The following is a 10,863-nucleotide window of genomic DNA, read 5'->3' as shown; positions in this document are numbered from 1 at the left end:
TTTTGCATTAGATACATGAAAGGATAACATTATAGGACCTTTCATTATGAAAATCATGAAAGATGTAAAAGTGTTTTGTATTGTCTACTTAATTCATGCTTCTCATTGTTTCTGTACTTTCTACCACTAGAGAGCTAAGGGGCAGAACACCACTGTACATGACACTGCTGACCTGCCTTTTTAACATGGGATACTTTTTGACGTAAATATGTCTAGACAGAAGGGTCATTTGGCAAAAAAAGTGTAAGATCCGTATCAACAAATCGACAACAATGGTTACCTATGGAACGTCGTGTTTACTCGGCATTGTTACCTAGAAAAACATGTAAGATCCATATCAACAATGTAAATATGGATGGACAACATTGGTCAGCTTGCGTTACATGTTGTGTTACATTACTGCCACCAACAATCCGCATTCGTTATTGCGGAAAGAGCTGAGCTGTGAATCGCATGTAGAAGAAGTGCATCTTAGACTAGATAATTTTGACATTACGCTTCATTCCATTCAGCTACCTTCCTTTCACTGTATTTATTGCTTAAATATAATTTAAATACAGAGACGTATATTCTCCGGAACCGTGGTTCCACTGAATTTTTTGTTCCACTTGTAGTGATACTTGCAGTCACAACAATGCCCAGGGGTTGAACACTGCTAAACAAAGAGCTCACCACTTTGCGCCCAACCCAGTGGCTATCAAGCGATGTACAACGTAAGTAACGTTTATGCATGTATTTATGTTGATATGAAGTGCTAGTAAGCATAAATAAAATCGTAAGAACACCAATTCTGAAACATTTTGGTAGTAGACGCGCGCGCTAAATAGGCTCCTGTGTATGTTAACCGTATTGAAGTTGTGATTGTTACATACAATGTATAGAAGTGTACATATAGTATATATCATTGCGGGTACGTCCCATTATTAGTAGTTTCTCTTTTTACTTCGAGACAGTGACAAATTAGCCTTTGCGCTCAAGGCAGTTTGATCAAAGTCAACCTGAAAATGACTGAAGCCATAACAGGTATAAATTGCTAACCTGTATTTTGATCGGCAGCGAAGTGCTGGCGAATTGAATATTGAACAAACTCGCACTATCAGGCTATGCAACGTTGGAATGTGTATTGTTCGGTTATTGGGATGTGATATGTGGTCTTCTAGCCATTATTGTACGTGATATCACAACCCACAATACACATTTACATTGCTGTGAAGTATTTCTGCAACGTAGCACATCAAAGCTGAAAAATATTGATATTCTTCTTGTAGATCAATCCTGACGTTTGTACATGATCCGTGTTCAATTAGGTTATCTATGTTTCGGATGGTGAACTACTATTATGCAGGTAATCCGTGAAGAAGAGTCAGAGATAAGGCAGCAACGAAGAAGGCAGTTAATGAAGCTGTTCGTAGAAATAGAAACGCGTGTGTATTTTTGTTGTGTTTGGTGGTATTGTTTTGAGCGGTTGTGTAAAAATGGCAGATGATAAGGTAAACATCAAAAATTATTTATTCTTTATGATGGATGATACTAAGAGAGAAAGATAACAAGGCATTTGATTTTTTAAAAGTAGTACAGATTTTTTTGTAGGCATGACCGGCCACCGCAGTTTGTTATGAATCATGTAGAGTTCAAATTTACAGTGCATTTTTTTAATATGACATTTATTTTCAGGGTGTAACTGGAGTAGCTGTAAACCTTGATAATTCCACAACATCCGAAAACGATCCTCATTTTGAGCCAGTTATTACTTTGCCTGAGGTTACAGTATCAACAATGGAAGAGGATGAAATTGAAATGATTAAATTGTTAGTATTTTCCTGTCATATTAGTCTTTTCCGAACTATTCGGACTGTTTTTTACCTTGTAAGAAATGTAACCATTGTACTGTGGCATACTTCATTTAACATCCTTTTGAATTTCTGTGTTGGTAGGCGAGCAAAGTTGTTCCGTTATGATACAACTGAATCACCACCAGAGTGGAAGGAAAGAGGAACTGGAGATGTGAAACTTCTCCGACATTCAGAGAAGAACTGTGTCCGTGTTGTAATGCGTAGAGACAAGACTCTTAAGATATGTGCCAACCATTATGGTATGTCATTCCTTTTTCTGTAGCAATGTGGTGGCTACAGTCCCATGTCTCTGAATTGAGTTTAATCGATGTGGACTGAGCATAAAACATTGTAGTTTAACCTGACTTAATCATAATAATCTGTTAATAAATTAAATATGTGTATTTATTAATCTCAACAGAAACAGTTATAATTTTTTTTAGTGCAGCTGGTCATTGCATTGTTAAATATACAGATGTTTGCTTGTCCAGTAACTTTTGACAAAGGACTACAGAGATTTGAAGATGGTTATCTTCTGGGATGTAGCATGGTGTAGACTGGTCGATATTGACCACTGTTTCAGAGGAACTGACTGCCTAAGCCTTTTAAACATCACTTGTAAGGTAAACACTATACTGAATATGTTGTGTCTTGGTTTTTCATTTTGCTTCAGTGACACCTTGGATGGAACTAAAACCAAACTGTGGTAGTGATCGTGCGTGGGTTTATAGTGTTCCTGCTGATTATGCAGATGAAGAGATTCGACCTGAACTCTTAGCCATCAAATTTACAAATCCAGAGAGTATGTATGTTTTAATATTACTTGAGTTAATTGGGTACTATGTGAGTCCATGTTACAGTTCAGTAGTACATCCTTCTCAGAACATACCAGTGAATATAAGCAGATCTTTTCTCCATATTTTGAGACCCGTCAGTTTACAAGATAAATTTCTTTGAAACATATTTTTGCTGAAATTGTAAGTTCAGCATATTGCTTATGTTATGGAAAAGGCAGGTAAAATTGGATATTTTGCTTCATTTCCATTTTTCTCGAAAGATGTGTTCTTGAGGCTTATGATTTCATTGTTTAGTGATACTTGTTGTGACATGATAAACACAGTTGTGGCATAAATTCTGGTAAAGTTAATTCTTGTCACAGAGAGATGACCTATGCCGTATTATGCAGTTTTGTAATTAAAATAATGTTATCGTGTATTGTGAAATTAAGGAAAAGAAATTGTATGTATTTCATACAAAAGTCAATATCAATAGAACATCACCAAAACTGGAATATCAGCATGCAGAAAGACATGGCATTCATTACAATTTGGTAAGAATTATTCTTTAGCATATTGTAAATTTCACATCATTCGAGACAGGTTAGAGTGAACGTTACCAAAATGAAAATTGGTGTGACCTTAGGATTAAGATAGGTTAAGGGATTTAGCTGTGGAGTTGATGATTGTTGTTTTAATTTCTTTAAAACTTCTTTGCAAATCACTGAATATGACAGAATTTAATAAATATGTGAAAAGGTTAAATGGGGAAATTATAAGCTTATCTGGTATTACCATGTATTTATTTGTTTTTTTAGAAAAGTATTTACTTTTTAAATATGTTGATAAATTGAGCATCTTGTTTTCTGTGATAGTTCTTTTCCTATGGTAAATTTACAGATGTATGAAGACCAGGTATTTGCCTTAATTTTTTGCTCATAGTTTGAAGTAAGTTACATTAAAAGTTTTTTTAATTTCTAGATGCCAAGAAGTGGAAGGATAAATTTGAAGAGGCCAAGATGATAGTGGAAACACAGTGTGAAATTTATGCTAAGGAATGTAAGTAATGTGATTGCATTTTTTTGACGTAAATACGTCTATAAGGAAGGGTCATTCAGCAAAAAAGTGTAACAATGGTTACCTAGGGAACGTCGTCTGTTTACTCGGCATTATTGCTACCTACGAAACGTCATCTCTTTACTCAACATTATTGTTACCTAAGAAACGTCATCAATTTACTTGGCATTGTTGTGTTACCTACAAAACGTAGGTGGTACTACAGTTCACTCTGCGTTTAGAATTTCCGTCAAGAAAGCAAGGGGGACTTAGTAGGGAGACGTTGCAAATGTACAGATCAGCATTTCATAACGTTGAAATGTTGTTCGTGGACGAAGTAAGCATGATTGGTGCTAATATTTTACACACTATAAATGCGAGATTACAGACAATATGTAATAAATATGATAAACCATTTGGGGGAATGAATGTAATATTTTGTGGAAATCTTCGACAATTACCACCTGTAAATGCGAAGGCCATATACAAGCCTCACAAAAATTCCTTGGCTGGTGCTAATCTGTGGCAATCGCTGTCGTTTTTGACATAAATACGTCTATAAGGAAGGGCCATTCGGCAAAAAAGGGAAACAAAAAGGTGTAACGAAAAAGTTACAGATAAATCTGTAAGATCCGATAATAATGGTTACCTAGGGAACGTCGTGTTTACTCGACATTATTGTTACCTAGGAAACGTCATCTGTTTACTCAGCATTGTTGTTACCTAGGAAACGTTACATTACATTACAATACAATACATTACTTTACATTACATTCATCTACCACATACCCATCTTAAGCGTAACTAATTCAAGTTAAATAAGCAATGTCTTAATCAAACTTTACGCAATTGTAAAGCATGTATAAAGGAAATATTTAGAATAAAGCCAATATATATACTTCCTTTCCGTATAGACGTATTTACGTCAAATTCTCCGGAACCGTGGTTCCACTGTCACTTTTTTCATATGTCTTCTTTTTTAAGTTGGAGCTTGCTTTATTTTCATTCTCTTGAAGTATCTTTGTTTCAATTGGCCATAAAAAAAGTATGAGAAGTCTTGTAGGAAGTTTGTCAGCCAGCCCTTTTTAATGCCTTTCTCCAGGATAAATTTAACTCATTTATAGTGAAAATTATACTGCTATAAATAAATAAATAAAAATAAATCCGTGGCGTAACAGCTCCAGAGAGCCAAAGCCGACTAGCTTGACTGCTGGCCTCACGTTCACATGCCTAAGCAGAGGTGAACGATCATCCAACCAGATACAGGGTGACTTGTGGTCAGCACGACGAACCCCCAGCCATTGCTAGCTTTCCTGACCGGATTACGCTACTTATTGTAGCTGCCCAATTTTCTCACGATGCTGGGTTGGAACCGGTCCCATACACTGGTCGAAAGCTCATGAGAAAATTTCTTCTCCCCCGAGACTCGAACCAGCGCACATTCCGTATCGCCGGTCCGAAGCGTGATGCCTCAGACCGCGCGGCTATGGCGCGGGACTTTATACTGCTATAGTATTTTTAAGTGAGAGTACAGATAAGGTAATAAAACAATGTTGGATAATATGAGCCAACAGCAGATGTGTCTTTAAGCCATTATATTATTAATTCAATCCGGTGTTGTTTGAAATGGTAACATACTTGTTCTGTACAATGGATGCAAAATAACTCCAAGCTTTGTTAATTATTACAAATACAACCATGTTTCTTGCATTGCTAGTGCTTTACTGTTTCTTTTGTTCATGTGATATAATGTAGTTTAAAAGTCAGTGCGTTAAAAGGCCACTGATTGTGTCGAAGTTGAAAGGGAAAATATTTTTCCAGTTGCATTAAATGTGCTCTGACTTTCTGCCTTCTTTCTCCTTCTTGCCCTTTCCTTCTCTTCTTATTATGATATGGCTCAAGCTCAGAGTTATTTTTGATCCACTGTACATGTGTTTGCTCACATTAGTTGTGTGCTTGCTGCCTTCAGTTTCTAAAGTGGCCCATCCACGTACGAGTCTGGCTTGCGAGTCCGGCTCGGCTCGGGTTCCATTGAGTCAAACTTGTACGTGGATGGGCCGCTTAAGTTTGGGAGTCTGCTATGCATGTGTGGTGAAATATATCCGACTCCAGCTCACGAGTCAAGCTCGCCGAGCCAGACTCGCAATTCAGACTTGTACGTGGATGGGCCGCTTAACATGTGACACATCTGTTGGTGACTGGATAAATCACTGTTCTGATGTTTGAGGTCCAGAACGCATGGCAAAGTGAAATGATAAATTGTCTGACATGCAGTTCATGAAGCATATTGTAGTGTGTTTGAAATGTATCAGCTTGTGAGGCTTGCATATCAGTATGTTGAAGAAACAGTTTATTTGGAGTTTGCTACATTAGAAATTTGTCACTTTCAGTGTCAAAAGATACAGATGACGATGAGGATGATGATGATGATGACGCTGATGAATCTGGATCAGTCGAAGAGATCGAACCAAAGTCAGGTGACAATACTCAGACAGAGGCAGACAAGCTGACAAGTGATCTGGAGAAGTTGACAGTGGATGAAAAGGGGACATCAGACAGTGATAATGTAGCAGGAAAATCTGACACCAGTGAAGTTGGTAATCAGACAGAGCCTACTGCAGCAGACTAAGTTTGGTACTGACGCATGATTCATTGGTGAAACCAACTTGATAATTTAAAAAATTGACTGTAGCTAGTCACAACAGAACTAGAATGTGACCAATTAAAGTAAAATTACATACCAACCTCAAGTACAGTATTACAAAAGTACTGTGTGCAATTCATATCAAGCATTTTATATAAGCTAATTATGTGAACTGTTTCAAAACTTGTAATTTTATGAAGAATTATTACTGACATTTTTCACAGGTTTCAGAGCAAGAAACCAAAATAAGGCCACTATACAAGTATGTCTAATTTTTTCTGCGTTCTGTAACGTTTCTTCACATGCACAACATTACAAATTTCTCTTGGTCTAAAATACCTTCAACATCACAATCCTACATATTTTAAACATACCATAATTATTAAACTTTGTTAAACTTCTTCCGGTTGATCACCGCTTGTAATGAAAAATGTAAGTAATAATTACTATTTTGAATTGCATGCATTATTTATGTAATATTCATTTAAGGTTGGTGTGTTATAATTTTCTACTTCTGTTGCTACTAGCTTAGAGTCCATTTATATAGTTGACACAGATTTGTGGGTAATTTCTTTCCACACATATTTCCTTATTGGGAATTTACATGTTTCCTTTTGCAGTTTAAAACCAGATTCAAAGTGACAACTCAAAGACATTTTTAATTATCTATCATGCAGTAATATAATTGGCAAAAGTGACATTTTACCACATTTTTATGTATGAGTGAATATAAGCAAGACAATACAGTAGCCTGTTTCTTTTCAAGATGTAGTTTAATATTTTGTTTGTGTGGATGTTTATAAGCATCATAGCTTGCTGTTGGTTTTAGTAAAGGATCAGCTAAAATATTTCAATCTGTTTATAGTATTTCTCTCTCTCTCTCTCTCTCTCTCTCCCCCCCCCCCCCCCCCCCAATTACCCAGTATAACTTTAAAATATAAGCTTCAGAGGGCAATATGTGTCCCAGAAGTGGAGCTACAACTCATAATGTGGTGGCATGTGGAATTTCTGTAAATTCAGTAATCCTTCATCTCTGCCAGTGATTGACCTTTGGGAATGTGAAGAATACTGGGCTACCATTGTGCTTCATAGTCCACATTAACTGTGGATCCTTTCTGCTGTCTGTTGTTCTCATCATCTTTCAATGACAGTAATCCACTCTGGGTGCTTTCACCTCAGAAATGGATCGTACATCTTTACCAGATGGGCAGAGGCCAGGAAGGTACTTATGGGATTTTAAGAAATTTTAAATGTCTATATATTTAAATAATGCTGTATGCTAAGAATTTGGTTAGTCAAATTTGTTTAAAATTTACAGTTATGTCCTATGGACAAGTATTCTCAGTAAAATGTACTGAAGTAAATTTGTTTACCCATTTAGTTTCAACAGTAACTGCAGAATTCTTATTGAACATTACATTGTGAATAGAGTCGAGTGTTATTAAAATTAAAGGTCATAAATCTCACATTTAAATGTAGAACTGCATTATTATGTTGCTGGTAATCTAATTTTTTACTCCTTATAGCACAAAACTCTTCTACATAATATTTAAAAGTTTGGTTCATAGTGTCAAGTAAAAAGGTACTGATGAAAGCCTGCAGTTAAATTTGTGTGTAAAACATCAGCAGGTATTGTACAAAATTTCCACTGTATTGTAAAGGTAAAGTTCATAAAGTACCACATCTTATTATGGAATATCTGCTGTTTTCAGGATTATCAGATTCTTCTGCTATGGATTGTACCAAAAGCATGCATTGGAGAGTATTTAAGGCTCATTTTCCTTGCTTATCATGCCTTTAAAATTACTATACTAATTATATGAATCATCGTGTATATGAATAAAATATTAGTTTATGTGCTGTACATGAGGAAAAGGTGAAAACTGGACTGGCTGACTTGGAATGGTGTATTAATCATTCAAGGTGCCAGAGCACCAAGGCAGGTTTGAATAGTATGTTAAATCTGTGCAGGAATAATTTTCTTTTTACATTTGCTTTGAAACCGTGATTAAAGAGTGAAAAACCCTAAAGTTGTCTTCTTAAGATATGCATTTGTATTTTATACTTTCACTGAATGGAATAAATATGAAGTTAATGTAACTGTTTGGTATAATCATATTGATTCATCTAAATATTAGATTTGGGAACTCTCAACTAAACTTATGATGAAAGTACTAATACTCAGGTTCCTATATTCAAATGAAGAGGTGCATTGGGACAAACATGTAGCTCAAGAAGGGAAAATGAATGCATATATTTTTTTGAGACAGAGACCGCTTGGAACATTAAACAGTACATGGGTGGTTACTAATAATATTAATCTTAGAGGAAAATAATTGCAAGGACATGCACTAGATCAAACTCAGGATCATGATGTCAATGTTAAGCTGTGGTATCTAAACATCAGATCATATTGCTAGAAAACATGAGAGAGAGAACTTTAAACTTAAGTGCACTTAAAGACTAATAAATGATAGTGATATTTAAAAGAGTTTATTGCTAAAACACATTTCACACTCAATATTATATATGTTTGATTTAAATGCATTGTGCAAATAACTAGTAATCCAGACTGTTCTTACAGAAAATGTACTTGGAAGTAAACACACGAGATCCACCACCTACTTGCATCACCCTGTGCTGGTAAGTATCCACTGCATATAGATTACATATTTTTTAAATGTATGAGAAAGGAAGTAATCTTGGGAATTTAAATTTTATAAATAAATTTTGTTGAATCGTTCGGGAATACTTAGAATTAGAAGTGACACTTCTGTAAATATGTAATAATATTGCAGTACATATTACAGTATAGGAATAATTCCTACTTTAATTTCTTCCAATATTTGTGAATCTGACTACCCATGAAAATGGAATGTCTAACTATGCATTGTTGAAATACAGTGAGCATTGCGCAGAATGTATTTATATGTCAGTCCAAATTCTGTTACCAGTCAATACTGTACTGCAGTACTTAAAATTTCTAAGCTACAGTTCCTCATGATGAAAGGACTGTAGAATGTTAATACGCTGTTGCATCTCTTCCTTCTTCTCTTTGCTCATTTTCCCCTTGGCTAGACTTTGAACTCTCTTCAATTCATTATCTACAAAATCATCTCCTTTCTCCAGTGCCTTTCGCATTGTCTTCACATAAACTTCTGCAGTTTTCTGGTCTGCTCTTCCGGTCGTCTTGTCCCACAGATCTTCTGCCTCACGTAGCAGTGCCTTTTTAATCTCTGGGTCATGGACTTGTGAAAATTTTGTTGCAATCTTATCAAATGCTTCTAGACAACCTGGCAAACCAATATGAACATTTGATTTAGTTCGAATGAACTTTTTAATATTGTCAGCTGTGAATTCAGGATCTGAGAATGTGTATGGTTCAGATAAACCAGCTACAAAAAGTTTCAGTACAGGAAAGTCATCTTTGTTGACTTTATAACGTTCTGCAAGATCAGCATTTTCTTTTTCACCATAATCCTTCACCCCAACCTCCCCCACCAGCAAGTCTGGAACAGTATATGCAGCTTCTGCGACTTTTGCAAACTCATCATGCTTGGTGCCATACGGGTATGCCACATCAAACTTAATAATGGCTGCTTTGAACTTTGATATTACCTGAAATGATATAAAACAACTTAAAATCCAACACACCGTTTGGTTATTTATTCATAATACAGATCAACACAACAGGATGTCACAAAAATTGAAGAATTATATATGTGGTACTTAAAACAATAGCTTAAAAACCAAGGAGTCAAATAGGTTTGATCTGACATGCAATAAGGCAAATATAACCACTGAGATAAGTCATACAGTACACAAAAATGTTGCAACAAAGCCTAATAAGATGTAATTTATCCTACATGAACAACCATCATTAATGTATTTATTTGATAGTATCACCGCAATAAGTTAGTTAATGACTGGTAAGCAGGGCGAAAGCCTACCTTGTCAAAAGTAAATACATCCAAAGGTACACAACCTTTGCAATTAATGGCGTCTATTGATATGATTAGGTACAAAACCACCACTACAATGTACTGCAAATTCATGAGCATTTCTATCGTATTCAAATACGCTGCAAGTCAGTCGGTAACGTACTCTCAAGTTTGCAGTTTCTGTCGGTGATTCTCGGGTTAGTATGGTTTGGCGAATACAATGTCATATATTATGACGTGTTGCAACAGGATAGGTTAGTTACAACTGTAGATAAAATTTCAGGGTACTTTGAATCTTGACGTCGAGGCTAGAATTGCGATGGAAAACTCAGTATGGGCAATACAATGGCTGCCAGTAAACAATACCAATCACAGATTAATAATATCACAGAACTTTAGAAATATACAGTAGTTTCGATGTTCCCCCGTGATAGGTAACAACCACCCGGATGAATTCATAAACCCAAAAGACCAGAACGACGAATCGAGAACAGTACCTTAACGTTAGAAGCAGATGACTATCATCTTGTATGCAAAGTCCAAAGGAAAATGACCGACGTTTCAGGGGCGCTTACTTCCACCATCATCAGGGTGCCTGGAGGATTGCAGAACCC

The 10,863-nt window shown here is 35.9% G+C and overlaps 2 protein-coding genes across 3 annotated transcripts; one reads left to right on the top strand and one right to left on the bottom strand.

Annotated features, from left to right (window-relative positions):
• Positions 1–430: 430 nt before the first annotated feature.
• Positions 431–7,162, top strand: LOC110826895 (ran-specific GTPase-activating protein-like). Of its 2 annotated transcripts, none has more exons than XM_087345694.1 (6): positions 431–713; positions 1,675–1,808; positions 1,935–2,092; positions 2,506–2,634; positions 3,590–3,667; positions 6,055–7,162. In XM_087345694.1, the coding sequence occupies exons 1-6, from the start codon at positions 705–707 to the stop codon at positions 6,291–6,293; spliced, it is 747 nt and encodes a 248-aa protein (XP_087201820.1). In that variant the 5' UTR covers positions 431–704; the 3' UTR covers positions 6,294–7,162. The 2 variants fall into 2 exon arrangements, with proteins under 2 accessions (XP_087201820.1, XP_021913691.2); XM_022057999.2 differs by lacking the exon at positions 431–713 and adding an exon at positions 1,343–1,490.
• A 1,381-nt stretch (positions 7,163–8,543) lies between these two features.
• On the bottom strand, positions 8,544–10,618 carry wbl (endoplasmic reticulum protein 29-like protein wbl). The gene is made up of 2 exons (XM_022057998.2): positions 10,259–10,618; positions 8,544–9,926 (listed from the first exon to the last, which is right to left on the bottom strand). The coding sequence occupies exons 1-2, from the start codon at positions 10,367–10,369 to the stop codon at positions 9,297–9,299; spliced, it is 741 nt and encodes a 246-aa protein (XP_021913690.1). The 5' UTR covers positions 10,370–10,618; the 3' UTR covers positions 8,544–9,296.
• Positions 10,619–10,863: the final 245 nt, after the last annotated feature.

Source organism: Zootermopsis nevadensis, unplaced genomic scaffold, assembly GCF_977971745.1.
Source record: "Zootermopsis nevadensis isolate Lab colony 2312 unplaced genomic scaffold, Znev_1.0 Znev_ptg000009l, whole genome shotgun sequence".
Lineage (NCBI taxonomy): Eukaryota > Metazoa > Arthropoda > Insecta > Blattodea > Termopsidae > Zootermopsis > Zootermopsis nevadensis.
Note: the sequence above shows the minus strand (reverse complement) of the source record. Positions and strands in the feature narration are given on the sequence as shown.